General features: G+C 42.8%; 1 protein-coding gene across 3 annotated transcripts in view; it reads left to right on the top strand.

The window, feature by feature from the left end:
• The window catches only part of Fras1 (Fraser extracellular matrix complex subunit 1), a 400,677-nt gene that overhangs the window by 197,436 nt on the left and 186,437 nt on the right, over window positions 1-16,804 (top strand). For all 3 annotated transcript variants that reach the window (XM_076926449.1, XM_076926448.1, XM_076926450.1), the window contains exons 15-16: window positions 8,770-8,913; window positions 16,039-16,179. In XM_076926449.1, coding sequence (XP_076782564.1) covers window positions 8,770-8,913; window positions 16,039-16,179 — 285 coding nt within the window. The remainder of the gene's footprint in view (window positions 1-8,769; window positions 8,914-16,038; window positions 16,180-16,804) is intronic.

Genomic DNA, 16,804 nt, shown 5'->3' with positions numbered 1-16,804 from the left:
TCCTGCTTATGAATTTCATGTAGTATTGCACAATAAGGCATTCTGGGTTACTTTTTGATGGAAGAAAAATGTGATGTGCCATCACACTGTGGGGAAAGAGACAGGAATGTTCAGACGTGCCTCAACAGTGGCCTACAGGTGATCTGCTTTCCATTAGTTTCTGAAATTTATGCCTTGTCAGCAATTCCTGGCTACATGTAGCCTTGGGAATATTATACAATCTCTATTTTTTTCTCTTCTCTCGTTCTCTCTACGTCTCTTGCCTCTAAGGTCACTGGGTGCTTACTGTCTCAGGGACTTGGGTAGAAAGAAGAGAGTATTTTAATTCATATCAAAGGGAAGGGAAGGCAACAGCATTGTGCTTATAGAATGTGAGTTTCTTGAGTAAAGTAGGTGAAAGGTGGCAAGTGACAGTAGCATTCTACTTTTTTTCTTTGGATATGCCTGTACAGAAAAGGCACAGATAGATGAAGGTACCTGGTGATGCTTTGCCTGGGACCACTGCTGTGTCCAGAGCAGTGCGGCATCTCTCTGCATTTCTTAGAGTGACACTGGGAGATCAAATATATCACAGACCACAGAAGAGAGGGAGTTTGTCTTGCAGACAGACCCTGTTCTTTCTTACACACATGAACCCACACACTATTTTAGTGATGGGTTACAAAATAGCAACATCCTCTGTCTTCCTGTCCAGCTCAGTGATTTTAGCTCAGCTACATGCCTTCAGTCTCTCTTTTTCTCCCCCCTCTGACACTGTCCCTGTTCTGCAACTGCCCTTTATCACAACTGAGATCTGAGCATCTGTGTTGATGCCCCCAGGACATCTGTGAACAGGTCTCATCAAAGGCTCATCTTTGCTCTGTGGTCCCTCCTTTGGTTTTCTATTTCTGTAGACAGGTAGTTAGTGCTGAAGAAGTCAGAATGCACTTCATGAACAGGGGCTGCAGGACAAGAGGTTGAGATGGATGCTCAGTAGAGGGGCTGCAGGACAAGAGGTTGAGATGGATGCTCAGTAGAGGGGCTGCAGGACAAGAGGTTGAGATGGATGCTCAGTAGAGGGGCTGCAGGACAAGAGGTTGAGATGGATGCTCAGTAGAGGGGCTGCAGGACAAGAGGTTGAGATGGATGCTCAGTAGAGGTCGTGAGCTAGGGGTTAACCTTGGCCACCATGGATGCACAGTTAGGAACTTTGTCAACCACTTGTGTCGAAGACAGAGGAGTGGGACTGGAAAGGGGAAGGTTTAGGGCCTGGAGACAGATTGTTCTCAGGGAAGGCTGGTGAGATGGATTAGTTAGTAAAGGTGCTTGTCACATAAGCCTGGTGATCTGAGGTCTATCACTAAAACTCATAAAAAGGGACAGGGGAAGAACACACTACACAAAGTTGTCCTCTGACTTCTATAAACACAGTGTAGCATGTGCTTCCCTCCTGTGCTATTATGACTCCTAGCACTAATTATAGAGTAGCATGTTCATGGGTGAATACATGACCTTACTTACTGATTTAGGAGCCATTGTAAAGCCAATCTGCTTGTAAAAGAAAAATAAATCCTCTCTTCATGTTTGCTGGCTTGAAACCTCTATCAACAAGAAAATCCTTTCTTAGGTCCAACTCTGTCTTCAGAGACAGTGCTAAAAATTAAAGTATGTTACCCAACACCAGTAAATTTTTCAGCCATATCCCAAGCGTGGTTAAAAGATTAGCTATTTACCTACTATGTGCCTTGGGGAAGCAGATTGTGGCCTCTCTCCTTCAGTAATTTTTTTCCTTAAGTATTAATAAGTCTGTGTTTATTCCAAAAAAATTAATTTGATAAAGGCAATAAAATGTAAGGTAAGATAAAATGTCAACAAAACTCCCCAGCTCAAACTCCCTTAACACTTTTAGTATTTTGGTGTCTGACTTCCTAGTTTATGAGCTCATGTCTGTGCATACGTGTCGATACGTGTGCTCATTTGTTTTTTCAAAGTAAACTCACGTGATACATGCTACTGCATTGTCCATCTTCCCCATGTTGTTTCTTATCCCCTATAACTTATGGTTTTAAAGCTCTATTGTATGACTTTCTTTGTCTAGCTATTCAGTCATTTATTAAGCCAACCTTCTATTGTTTGATATTTGTTCTTAATTAACCATCATCATAAATAACAATGATATAAACAGCTTCAGTAGAAATTGTGGCTAATCATTTTAATTAAATTTATAACCAGGTGATTGCTGGGCCTGAGTATGTATGAATGTGATTACGCCTTTGATGCACATAGATGCGACTCTTCCAAAGGGCATTGTTAATACTCACTCTTCCAGAAATGCATGGAGTGCCTTCTTGACAGGCCTCTGTTCACACAAGCTACCCCAATGCAGCTTCAGCCTGCCTGTATGACTCATGTAAAATGGAAACTTTTTTTATACTTATTTCTGGATCATTAGAACCAGTCTGAAAGAGCCTGGCTTATCGTTCCTGGTTCACTTCTGTAACTGCACTGGGTCAGGTTCTTTTCCTATTTCTTTCTCTGTCTACCACTCAGTTCATTCCTTTTGTTCTACCTTATTTCTAACCCTCTCCCTCCCATCTTCTTACTTAAGTAATGATGGTATTATTTTCTGTGTCCTTACATGCATGTTCAGTTGCATGTGCACGTGTTTAAACATGCATGTGGAGACCAATAGACAGCCCTGATTATTATCTTCAGGAACACTGTTCATGTCCTTTGAGACAGGTTTCTCATTAGCCCGGAGCTTATCAAATAGACTGTCTGACCAGAGAGCCCAAGGAATCCTCCTGTCTCTACCTCTAGCTCTGGGATTCCATGTACACCCCACCATGTCTACCATTTTTTGCATGTATTCTGGGGATCAGTACAGACTGTCATGATTGTAAGGCAAACACTTCACTGACTGGGCCATTTCCCCAGCTCCAGGGTAACTATTATCATATAATATGGTGCATGTTTTGGGATGTATATACTTTTATTGTTCTAGGACTGTACATGTTACAGTTCAGAAAATGTTGGGTGGGCGTTTCCCTCCTTTTCTTATTTCCTCAGTAACATGTCTAAGACACATATGTGTTGTATTTGTAAGTCCAATCCTCCCTGCCTAGATCCTGCTTGTCTATTTTGTTTGCATATCATTGGCTATTTGTGAGGCTGTAGGACTCGCTTTTCACCTGTTTGGTATTTTATCAACCCTGTCAAATACCTGTGCATTTTCAGAAAACCTGGAAATCAGATGTGCTTATTCGGGGGTCTGGAGTCTTGTTGGAAAGAGGGGCAGGTAGAAGGTGGAAGCCCAGCTTGGGAAGGAACTTAAGATTGGTATATAAAGTTAGGTGTGCTCAGATAGGTGTGCTGTTGAGCTTTTACGCAGCAAGCCTTAGCCTCTTATGGGGCTGAGGGCTGAGGGAGTATTAGTAGGGTAGAAAGGACCTCTGGACATCTGAGACTCACCATGCAATTTTCTGTGGTTTCTGAAGGGGCTGTTGTTGCTTGGGGGAGATTGCAAGGAAAGAGTATGGAACATGAAGCAGCTGGGAAAGGTGGGTCCCTTGTACAGCACCTGACATGCACCTCAAGGCTGCTTTTTGTTCCTCTCTTCCAAGTGAGCCTGTCTTTCCAGGACTCTTTCCCATCTTCTGTCTCAGTGAAATTGCTTTGCTTTTGACCAGTGCAGAGACAGGAGCTGCCAGGTCACCCTGAAGCCAGTGATTACATGCATACAGTAGGCCTATTCAAACCTGTCTTCTCATTGTATCTCTGAGATTTAAGTAAACACACATCATTCTCACCATATGGGAGAAAAAAACCAAGGAACTGTGAGCTTGAGTTTAAGATAGGAACATATTTTCATCCAACAAGAGCTTCCTAGAGGGCTAGGATGTGGCTCAGAGGATGCTACAGAACACGAGCAAGGCCCTAAGTTCCATCTCTAGCTCTGCATGGACTAAGTGTGGTAGTACTTTACATCTATGGGTCAAGAACATGGGAGCCTGAAGTTAAGAATCTGAAGGTCAAGGTCAGATGAAGAGGGTGTGTCTTCACATCCAGTTTGAGCTAGAGCTCCTGTCTCCAAAGAAGAAACAGAATGAATGTACGAAAAGAGGACATCTTGTTGGAAAAAAATACAGGCACTGGGGGAAGTGGTTTGGTGGGCAGAGATGCTTAATGTATAAACATGAGGATTGAAATTTAAATCCCTAACAGACATGAAAAAGCCAGGTATGGTTGTTCATGAGCTTATAATCCCAGAACTGTGGGAGTAGGAAGAAAAACAGGGATTACAGGGGCATCCTGGCCATCCAGGTTCAGTGAGAGATGCTGCATTAAACTAATAAGGTAGAGAGTGATAGAACAGGATATACAATGTCATCCTATATGGAGATGCAGTCAGACACACATGTGTTTATATATATACAACACACACAAACACACATGCTCTCTCTCTCTCTCACACACACACAGAGAGAGAGAGAGAGAGAGAGAGAGAGAGAGAGAGAGAGAACCAAACCACTAGCTCCTGACAATAATCCTCATCAAGTCAGTCGTAGTAATTGTGAAATGGAGTGAATGTAGCTTTGCCATAAACTGTATAACAGACAGAGCAGGAGAGCTTGCTTGGCACATGACATACCTGCTTGGGGCTGGAGCTGAGGCTGGTTCCTTGTGGTTGCCAGTCTGGGTATTATGGTGGCTTGGAATTTGAACCTGGCTTCAGTGATGATTAAAAATGATTTCCCAAGCTGGTATACTGGTTTTGACACCTTAAGAGGGGGTGGAAAAGGCCAGCCAAGGGTGCCTTTCTTCCCTGGAGGGACACTACAGTTCCCAAGCCTGAGCCTATAAGCATCTGACCCCTGCCTACCATCTGGAAAGGTTTTCTAGAAACAAGAAGTTGCCTGCAGGAAGGGCTTCCAACTCTGAAGGAGTGCTACAATTATACTTAGAGAAGCATAGGTTGAAAAAGTTTCTAAAAATCTTCTACTTCCATATTAGCAAGAACAAAAACAGTTTTTTTTTTTTTTTTCTTCACAATAGGGTTTCAGTGTAAAGCTGGCAAGAGGAAGGGCATCTATTCATTCTTTTCAGCTTTGGAATCAATTGTTTGACAAACCAACACATGCCCTGTTCTGCCCCTGAAAAGTCAGGGGCCTTCCAGATAAATCATCTACTGTGTGTCAGATAAGAAGACAGCTTTGCCTCATTCACCCTTTCAAAAATTTATTACTGTAATATTCACAATATACCATTCAAACCGTCGGCAATCCGAAATGCATCACTAAGCAACATCAGGCTGAAAAGTCAGCCAGCAAGTGACCTTTCCCTCTTCATAATAACCCGAGTGGAGTTTGAGCCACACGTAAACTAAGCCTGCAAGAAGAGATAGCTGGGAGCCGCACACTTCCAGTGTTGAAAGTTAGTGATCAGTTGTAGAGCACAGCAGGTATGATCATACCAAGGGGTGACAGCTCAGTGTGGCACTGTGCCCGCCACCAAAGATGCAGTTTCTGTGATATGGAGAAGTGGGGGTGGGTGGGCAGCGGAGACCACTGTTGCACTTGATAGTAGGTATCAGCGCATCAGCGTATTCGTCATTAAAACCACATCTGGGCTTTTTAGCATTTTAAAAGTAAATTTTATGCCCTCAATGTTAGGGCATTTAAAAACTCTTACCTTAGCCATTTCTGTGCAGAAGGTGGCTGGTGGCATGACTTTCCTGTAATGAGTGAAAACCTGCACGTTTTCATTTAGCCCACATTTGATGAGTGCTAGCTAGACATCGGTGTGAGCACGCAGGGAGGGGAGCAGAGAGGCTTAAAATAACTAAAGCTCGGTCCCTACTTGGGAAGAGACTGCTCCTTGCAGGAGAAAGACAATATTGGAGTAGTTAAGACAGATTACTGCAGGGAACTCTGACAGTAAAGTCATCATCCCACTGCCCTGCTGTCTTGGGTTTCTATGGCAGTGATAAAGCACCAGGACTAAAAGCAACTTGAGGGAGAAAGAGTTTCTTTTGCTTACATATCCAGTCTGATCCATTGAGGGAAGTCAGGGCAGGAACTCCAGGCAGGAACCTGAAGGCAGAACTGAAGCAGAGGCAATGGAAGAGTGTGTTTACTGGCTTGCAGTCCTTGGCTTGCTCAGCTTGCTTTCTTATGTACCTCAGGACTACCTATCCAGATGTGACATTTCCACAGTGGACTGGACTCTTCCATGTCAGTTATTAATGAAAAGATACCATACAATCTTGCCTGCACTCAATCTGAATAGAGGCATTTTCTCAATTGAGGTTTCTATTCCCAGATAACTCTAGCTTCATAGTCCATGCTTTGGCCTATGGGATCTTCATAGTCTTACTTTCTATTGAACCTTTCCATTGGCACTACCCAGTGGAACTTTTGTAGCACACCAGTGAATTCAACAGGTGAAATATATCATCTATTTTTTTGTGTGTGTGCTAGGCCTGAGGAAATGTGGCTTATCTGGGGCTAGGTGGGAAAGTCCAATGGGCCTCCACAGCCCCTGGCATCTGGAATGTGGCAGCAGCTTCTTTGCCAGGTTAGTGGAGCTACTTGCCATGCTATCTTGGAAAAGAGGCTGGGCTTTGTATTTGATGGATGTGTTAGGTAATGTCTTTGTATCAATTCAGAACGAAGAGAGAAAGTCATGAAAGATGAGAAATAGTTCTAGTGATGGCTACAGTCAGTAATCAAGGGTTGCCGAGTGGCATCTCCTGTGTATAGGGAAGAATTGTTTCTGAGATGGTCCTTGCTTCCATTTACAGTTATGATATAGTATCAGTCTCACTGTACGGGTGATGAGAAGTCGTGTGTGTGACCTTTATAAAACATAAATGAAGGAGTTAAGTATGAATGCAGTCACTCAGGAGATGTCTGGAAAACACCAACAGTGTGCTCAGACACCGTCAAAAAGGGAGAAATGGGCTCTGACTTCATGAAGCTTACAACGTCAAGACAGAACTAGATACCAACAGTGAGAACTTTGCTCATTCTCTTCCTTCCTATCTCCTAGCCAAAGCCACTGCAATCTTTCTCCTGGACCACAGGATACACTCTACAGTGGTAGCCTTGTTCAACTATATGACCTTAACCCCCTTTTCCATGACTCCCATAAGAGTCTTGAAAATCTAAATCAGATCTTGTATCACTCATGCACGACCCCTTCCATTAGTTCACAATACAATTAGGGGGAGCAAAACCCCACTCCTGTGCAATGATATCCAAGAGCACGAAGTTGTCCTAGTGTGCACTGCAGAGGCCCAGAAGTTCCAAACACAAGGGCAGACCCATTTTCCCACACTCTATGCTCCTCCTCCAGAAAGCATTGCTGTGATCTTCTCTGGTTGCCCCCCGTAGCTGGATGCTCACACTCCTTCAGCACTACCAAAGTGGGTCCTACCCCCACCCGAGCCCCATCGCCGTCCCTCTGTTGCTGTCTTCCTGGCAGTTAATGCAATTCGTCGTAATCATCTTTAAATCCGCCAGAGAGAAAAAAAAAATGTCTGAAATTAAGACTTTCTTGTGCAATTTAGAACTGAGAGAGGGGGAGTAGATTCTGAAGTTTGCAACATAGGTATCTTTTCTTCTGCTCCTAAACAAACACTTAATTAAATTGCTAAGGTGTGATCACCCAATCACTTGTAGGCGGCAAATGCATTCATTTTCTCCACCAATTTTGTTGATCAGAATCAATGCTTCTGGAAAATAGATTGTACTCTATTGTCAAGGAAATGCTATAAAAATGAGGATGTTGTGTTAACCAAATCACAGTAGGGGTAACAAAACAGGCAGCTAGCCAAGCCGCACAGTGTTCTGCCGTGAAGGGTAAGCCAGGTTTTGCAAAAGGGCTAAGGTAAAGAAGATGCGCAGATAATTATAAAAGAGAAAATGCTTGAAGAGAAAGAAGAAAATGAAATCTTAAGAGAATACTTCTGGTCTGGGAACAGCCTCCACGTAGACTCAGAAAGCATGAAAGAAGTGTAGGCCTTGGGGGTCCTGGGGATACAACATGGACCAGTAATGTGGGAAGAAGAGAAAAGACTTTGGAGGGAAGATGGATGGATTCTGAACAATGCATTAGGGTGTGACAGGGAAGAGGGAGGAGGAGAAGGAGAGAGATCAAATTGCACAAGGTCTCTGAATGGTCCTACTAAGGGCAGCCAATGGTATTACCCCTCAACTCATTCTTAAGAAGCTAGTGGAGGTGGGAGGAGCTTCCAGTGCCTGCACACACTGAAATGTGATTATGGCAGACAGGGCAGGAAGGGAAGCCATGGCATTTCATTAGGCAGCCCAACTTTGCTCAGAAAATTATGATTTCCTTCCTGGTGACTCCCATTACTCTAAAGCCAGCAATTTCCTGTTCCAGATTCCTTAGCAGTAACTTACTAAGGTTGTACTTCTGACCCTCAGAGATAGTCTGTTCTGTCTCTGTGTCTGTCTCTCTGTCTCTCTCTCTGTCTCCTCTGTCTCTGTGATTATGTCTGTCTCTCTGTGTCTCTGTCTCTTTCTCCTCTCTCCTTCCCTACCTTCCTCTCTCTCTCTCTCTCTCTCTCTCTCTCTCTCTCTCTCTCTCTCTCTCTCTCTCTGCCAGACATGGTGTTTATTTCTTTTAGGGTCCAATCTGTGCATAGCATTTCAGGAGCCCAGGAACCAGCTTCTATCTTCCTGTAGATTCTTACTCTTTGAATGTGGAAGACAGATAGTCTCTACTGTGACAGGCTGGGTCACTGACTTTGGTGCTTGTCTACAGTCTGTCACCAGTCCTGTGCAGGTTGCTGGGGTCCCACAGAGAAGCACTGTACAGCCTGCAAAGACCCACTGCAAGTGCTGAGAGACGGCAGCTGTGAGAGTACCTGTGGCAATGGCTTCTACAACAGGCAGGGGACCTGTGTCGGTAAGTGCCATGCTGGGCTGCGATGCCCCATTTATCTTTTTACATCCTTAGCATTCAAATCCTAGCACTGATAACTAATGCATCTTTTGCTCAGTGAGTATGTGCAGGACTGCTGATATTCACTTTACCTTACTCATTTATGTATTTTTTTAAACAAGTGGGATCTCCTCTGACTGTCCTGATGGCCTGCTTGATTTGAGGTATTTATTCTATATAGACCCAGCCCCCTGTTTACGACTCACAGCTGTGTGGAGAAGGGAATGGAGTCCAGTTGGGACATCTCCCTAAATCCCAAACATCATTCATCCCAGACCACTCCCCTTGTATAACTGGAGCAGAGACCCATGCTAGCCCAAGCAGACCCACCTTTGTTTTGGTGTCACAGGCTTAAAGGTGAATTGATCACTGTCCAGTCTACTTTCAATGGTAACACTGTCACGATATAGCCAGCCCAACCCATCCTCCTTGTGCCAAGCAGAGAAATCAACCACCAAGGGGTGTGGAAATGTGGCAAAAACAGATGAACTCATCCCATCTGCCTTTCACTCTACTGCTTGTAAAATGAAGATAAACATAATGCCCAGGCTAAAAATAATATGACCCCCAAAATGTCATCATTTAGTCCCAAAAATCTGTGAGTATGCTGTGGAGTGAGTAATTAGGCTGTTGCAAGGATGAACAGGTGAAGCATCTGGAGATGGGGACAACGCCCTGAAGAATCAGGTGTATCTCTCTGATAATGAGCCAGCAGGGCAGAATCAGAAAATGCACACAAGGATGACTGCAGAGGGAGGGTGATGGGATGATACAGGAGGGACCCCCTAACACGAGGATGCAGAATGGTAATGAGTTTTTTGAGTTTCTCTGAAGAAATGCAGTCCTGTTTTTTTAGACTTTAGGCTTTGATTTTTAGAACTTCCTACTTTTAATGCTGTAAGGATAATAGATTTGTGTTGTTTCAAACTGGAGTTCATGGTAATTTGTTACACCTGACACTGATTCACACCCAGATGAGAAGGTTCAGAATAACTGCTGTGTCAGCCCTAAGGGTGCATTCTAGCAGTGACTTTGCTAGATACATACCATCATCCTCACGTTCAGATGAAGAAGCAAAGAGAGTAAGAAGTAAACATTCCTTGGGTCTCAAAGCTAATGACCAGGATGAAAGTTGGGTGTAGCTCTTCAGGTGATAAGTGACTCAGAACCCACTCTACTGGTCATTGTAATATGGTGCCAACTCATCCACCTCTGCCAACTCCCTCTCCTCCTTCTCTCCACCATCCTTTGTTGCCACTTCCTTCTTTCTGTCTTTGGATGAGCTGACCAACTCTGGGGACATTGCTGGTCCCCAGTAGCAGTATCCTGACTGAGAATGCAAGTTTTGAGCTAAGTTGAATGATTGTTGTACCTACTGAAAGACTATTCGGACTATTATAAGATCCCACAAAACAGTAAGAATACGCAGCCCCTGAATCTTCCTGAGTTGTTCTTCAGTCCACAGGGCAAGAGCAACAAAATGAGATGCTTTAGAGGTCTGGTGACTTCACCCATACAAGGAAGAGAGATGACCCTGGAAGCTGTTGCCTTAAGGCTTTGGGGGATTCCTAACTCTCTTGGAGTGAAAGCTTTCATCTGGTATGGACCCATGAGAGAACAGAGAGAGACCAGGCTGCCCCTCACCACAGCCTGTTAATCTCTCTGTCGCCATTATTCTCCTATTCAATTAAGCCCCCATGTATTCTCTGAAGGTTGACAGATGTCAAATTCATGCTAATCCTAGGGCCTAAAGCCATGTACATTTTAAGTCCCCAGTGAGGCTGCTTACTGCCACTGTTCTGCTACTGAGACTGGCTGGTGTCTGACCATCGTCTGCTGGTGACATGTATTTAAAAGGAGGAGAAAATGAACGCCTCAGTGGACCAGTAATGGGCATCAGCTTTGGCTCAGGGGTTCAGTGGAGGAAGTCCTTGCTCCTTATAGGGTTAAAAATAAGACTCAGGTGCAGTGACTAATGCTGCCCGAGACTGACTAGGACTGGCACAGTTTCAAAAGATATCCTGATCTACAGAATGAGCCATCTATCAGCCAATGATATTTTGGGATTCTGTCTCCAAAAACAAAAAAACTAAATTAAGTTTTAAAAAACAAAACACCTAAGTTCTCAGCACTCTGCATGCATTTTGACAAATGACAGCAGGTTTCTAAGCACAAAAATAGACCATGGCTGACTGGTCAGTAATTCCTGCCCATACCACATGCATTGCAGATGAGAGATGCTGTTGGCACTGACCTTGGGGCCCTTGAGTAACGATAACAGCTTCTAGTTTTACAACATGTTAGAGCCTTGACGCTTATATCACCCGACTTTAGGAATGGCCCGGTTTTCCTAAACAACCTAGAACCAAGCCACTGATTGGCATCTGAATGTTAAGACTTCAAATAATGGTGACTTATTTCCAATCCAGATTAGTGATATTCAAGTTAGAGACTGGCCAGTGTTGGTTTAATAACTGATAACGAACTGGCCTGTGTCTGCAGATACCATGAAGTCAGGTGTTGCACAGCATCCAGTAGAACCTGTTATAAATGGCAGCGTGTTCCACCAAAAGGAGCTTACTATTGCTACGCTTGTCTGTGGCCTGTGTCTTGGACTTTACTTATAAATATTTACTAAGTACTTATAAATACATATTTACTAAGTAAATATGTAGAGTGGGACACTTCAACAGGAAACCTCATCACTCTGTCAAGTATGTAGGTTATTTTGGAGGGTATAGGTAATATCACAGGACAAGTTCATGGGCTTCTAATTGCCTCCCCATCTCTGTCTCTTTGTTCCTGTCTCTGTGTCTGTCTTTCTCCCTCTCTGTTCTTGTCACCTCTTGTTTCTTTCCTCACCCAGATGACTACTTGAATTTCTAAAGTTTAATTTGTTATACTTTATGTATATGAGTGGTTTGCCTGCCTGTAGGTATGTTTATCACCTGTGTACCTGGTGCTCACAGAAGCCAGAAAAGGACACCGGATCCCTGGGTACTGGAGTTATGACTAGGAACCCAACTCAGCTCCTCTACAAGAGTAGCAAGTGCTCTCAATCACTAACTAATCTATCCATCCCCTTGAAGTTTTTAAAGTTGTTTTTGTACTTAGGAAGTTTTCTAAGCTAGGCGTTTTGTTTTGTGTGTATACATAGTTAACTGTGTTAAACCATGGTGTGTTCAGGACTTTGTTTCCTGATTTTCTAACCCAGCACTATCTTTGTAGCGTTTCCTGGCCCTTCCCTTCCCACAGCTGCAGGGTACTGGCTTGAGCATCTCCATCACTGGACTCTAGTCTAGTCTCCCAGTGCCCGATCTCTTCCACTCTTTCCACTTTCCCCACTCCCAACTTCTATCTCACCAGAGAGTACCAGTTAACAGCCACAATCCTGTTCTTTTATGAGCTTATCTGGAATGTTCCCTGGGACTCTTGCCAGGAGCAGAATTGCTGATTTATTGATTGTACCAAAGCTTTATTTGATAAACCTGTGTCAGGCTGCTCTTCCGAATAACTGTGCAATTTCCATTCCCAAGGATGGAGGTTCTCTCTTCTCCATCTGGTGCTCATCCCTGGGCACCACCAAACTCTTGAGTTTTAGGCCTAAAGGGGTATCTCACTGCTTTTGCTTGTTTCCTAATATTATTGTATGTGAGCATCTTTATTGTGTGAAAGCATTGGCTTTCCCCTGTATAAATCTGCTTCTCAATTTTTTTTCCTATTTTCTATGGGTTTTGATGCCTTATATGGAATTCCTTATATTATAAATGTTAATATTTCATTGTTCTGTTTTACCTTCATTTTTTTCTGGGGACCGAAGCTAGGGCTTTGAGCAAACTAACCAAACATTACCTTTCTGCTGCTTCTTAGCCATTTCCTTTTAAATATAAAATATTTAAATTTGAATATAAATACTCATTTCCAATTTTCTTATCTTTTAACTTTGAATATTATGTCCTTTATTATGCATTTTCTTTTTTCTATTGATTTAATTTGTTCCTTGACAATTTCCCACACATGTGAAGTCGTTGTAACAGAAACATTTAATTTATTTTTGTTATTATTCTCTGCTTAAAAGCTTTGCTGTTGAATTTTTAAGAAGACATGCCACTAACATTCACAAGTCAATTGCTGAAAATGTTCTGCATTTTCTTCCATTAACTTAACAATGTAAATTTAAGTTGCCAACCTATCTATGTGACTTGTGATGTCACACAGTTTTGCTTTTAGTTATGCTATCCAGTTCCTCCAACATGACTAAAGTAGCCAATCTTACCATTTCTTTTGATCTCTATTATCTATTAAATATCCATTTGCACATGCTTGCATATCAGTGAGTCTACACCCTACATCTCTGTCCCCAGGTCAACAGCACACTCTTTTGCACACTGATTTCTGTTGCTTTGTAATTTGTCTTACATTCCGATTGGGGATCTCCCCTCTCCCTTTCATTTCTCTTCCAAGTTAACTTAGACATTAGAATACATGTGTTGAATTATTCAAGAAATCCAACTGGAAGTTTTGTTGTGACTATACTGAAGTCATAGACTAGCTTCTAATGAAATGACATCTTGTCAATGCTATTTCTTAAGGATTCCTTTAGACCTGTGTTAAAATGTTTGATATATAATATTATTATTATTATCATCAGTCAATTCTTAATTTTACCAAACTTCTTCAGGTCTTTATTTGTAGGAAATTTTATTTAGCTTCTAGAAAATATTATCTGTTGCAATAATTACTTTAGAATTAGGGACTTCATGAGTTTTATGGGAACTGGTAACAAGGAGTGCTTTTCAGCTTCTGTTCTGGTTTCGTGTGAGTTGGGAGTGATTTTCTTATTTTTTTGATATTGAGGTCATTTTTTTGGCCTGGTTCTTGATTTATCTTGCTCATTTGGGTCTAGGCATATTGGCAATCCTCCCCCACACAGGATAGAATATGTGGCCTGATGCCCTAGTAGCTTTTGTTTTAAATTCTTGAAATATTTTTACGGTGCAAGTGTTTTAAGGCAGCTGCCTGCTGGAATTTCAATAGTTCTTTATTCCTAGGTTCTCCTTAGGCTGAAGCAGGGCTGTGTCTGTAGGCAGTAGGCAGTGAGCCCATGCGGGGCAGCTGCTCAAAACAACCTCTCCTCTACCTACTCCCTCTGCTCTAGAGACCCAGGCTCTGGGGCCATTTCCAGGCCAGTCTATGCACCCACACTTTTGAATGCACACCCCGCTTTGTATCTACATATTCTCTTACCAGTCATTCAGACTTCTCTTTAAAGAACTTCTTTCTGGGTCTACACTTGCAGCCTCCAGTCCTTTTCATTATTGCTCTCTCTGTCCCTTCCCTTCACAGCCACAGGCCTTTAAAGGAGCATTTATCATCATAGGCTGTCCCTGGAGCCCACTGGAATGTGTGTCATTGGCCACCCAGAGCCCAATTTCCACTGTAGTGGAACCTTTTAAGAGCTTATTTGTCCTCTATGTTAACGACTGTCCCTTGCTGCTTCCTCCTCTCTGTGCGTCTCAGCCACCGTGTTCCCTTTTGTGTTTTCTGCCATTGGACCTGTTCTTTTTAGTCCCTTTCTAGTCTATTCTGTCTGTTTTTTCATTTCCTTTCATTTCATTTCCTTGTTGCCTTGTTTTGTCTTATCCTGTATGCTGTTCTTAAATAAATCAACTCATGTCCAGTTTTAAAAACTAATTTTACACATTATTGCTTTTACACAATAAGTTGTTCCCCTGAGCAGCAGAACCACAAAAGGATGTAGGCTGGATCACCTACATTCCACACTGGGCTCCTAAGTCCTGCCACACACTACCTCCTTTCGTTCTTTGATGGCTAAGGGACATCCCTTGTCCCCAAGACACTTGAGAGTCATCTGAGGCACTTTACCTTTCACATCTCTCCGATCTGTCTACTGTTAAACAACCTTGATGCAAGCCCTATTCGTCTTGCTCCAAGGGCATGGATCTTCCAGGTAGACTCCAATTCTTCCTTTTTTTTTTTTTTTTTTTTTTTTTCAAATGGAAGCCAGAGGGATCTTTCCTTTCTCTAAGTGTGCCCATGTTTCGACTGTGCTTAAAGTTGCAGCGCCTCTCAGTACCTGTCACAGGGTGAGGCTAAAGGTGCCCAGTTGTAGTGAGATTTCAGGCAACTCTCAAGTAGCCATGCCTCTGAAGGATGAAAAGCTAGATATTAGTGTAGCTACAGGCTCCCACTGTCTAGACCCTCCCACTGGTCTTACATCATGGAACTGCTACTTCTGGACACCACATCATTCCGTGACCTGAGCCATGAAGTGCCCTTTCAGTTTAGGGGAAGTTCCTCTCGGCCCTAGCTGATCTGACTAAATTTCTAAGACAAGATTAATTGATGAATAATGTCTTCCCAGGTTCTTTCTGTACTTCCCCTCCCTCCGATCTCATATACTTTGTAAATAGTATGCTTGATATTTTTTATTCATTTTCCTTATATTAGATTAATAAGCTGTATTAGAGCCTGAGTTAATTTAAGTGTTGTGTCTCATCTACGGGACAACACCCCATACAGGCCTGTACCAGTGTTTTGAGGCAAGGTGAATTAGTAAGTACATGTGTACATCTTGGAAGACTGTAAAGAGTTCGGTTTCAGTATGATTTTACCAAGCATGATTTGAGTGCAAATCTGAATTCCTGAAGTGTTGCTTTAAGTAGGGAAATTGTAAGATATTTGGTTACTTCTGCAAAATGTATTTGCTATTCATTAAAAGCCTAAATATAACCCGAAGTTGGTATTTATTTTTATTTGCTAAATCTGGTGGCCCTGCCTTTGAAGCCATTCCAGTTCTGAATCCCATGTTGGATTGGGTGCACTGGTGGGTGTGCCTCAAGAATTTGTTGCTCTTTGTTCAGCGACTAAGACTGCCATTATTCCTCTACCATGGAAAGAAAAGCACAGAGTCCCTTACAGTTCTGAACCAAGGACACAGAACTATCCCGAGCAGCCAGCAAAGGAGACCGGGAAATACTGGTGCCAACTTGGGACACCATGAAGAGAGAGGTCACTATTGTGTTGTTCACTGTCGCCCTACTCTGATGGCTTTTTCCTTCCCTTTAGCTTGTGACCAATCCTGTAAGAGCTGTGGCCCCAGTAGTCCCAGATGTCTTACCTGTGCTGAGAAGACAGTGTTGCATGATGGGAAATGCGTTTCTGAATGCCCACATGGCTACTATGCTGATACCACTGGGAGATGCAAAGGTAGGAGATGAGACATCATCATCATTGTTGTCACATCATCATCACCACCACCATCATCATAATCATTTAGTGTGTGTTTGACAGCATTTGGAGCTACCTTCTCGGTGATCGGAATGCTCAGGGAACAGGTTACTTTAAAGGGACAGCTTTTTCATAATAAAAATTATATATCTGGTATGGGAAAAGAATGTAAGGGAGTGGGAGATATGGGTAGATTCCATAGGATGGGTAAGTACATAGAATCCTTATGCCTATCTCCAGAGGTCATTTGCTCTGTTTGAAACGTCAAGAAGATCTTTAAGATGCAGCCTTCATGTGCTTGTAAACCAGAGCTAGCCTACATTTGTGATGACAAAATCATTCCTTCCTTGGCATTTATAAACTCATATTAGCAATGACAGAGCATGTCAAAAATTAAATAAAACAGGAAAGCCAGGTTTTTAGCCACTAAAGCTTAAGTCTGTTGCCAATAAATGTATTTTTTCATTAATTAGTTTATTTGTTCACTTTACATCCCAATATAAGTCCCCTCCTCCCAGTCCCCCCTCACATAGCTCCTCCCCCATTTCCACTCCCTTTTTTCCTCTGAGAAGGGAGAGCCCCCCACCATATCACCCCCACCCTG

Source organism: Arvicanthis niloticus, chromosome 27 (assembly GCF_011762505.2).
Source record: "Arvicanthis niloticus isolate mArvNil1 chromosome 27, mArvNil1.pat.X, whole genome shotgun sequence".
NCBI lineage: Eukaryota > Metazoa > Chordata > Mammalia > Rodentia > Muridae > Arvicanthis > Arvicanthis niloticus.
Note: the sequence above shows the minus strand (reverse complement) of the source record. Positions and strands in the feature narration are given on the sequence as shown.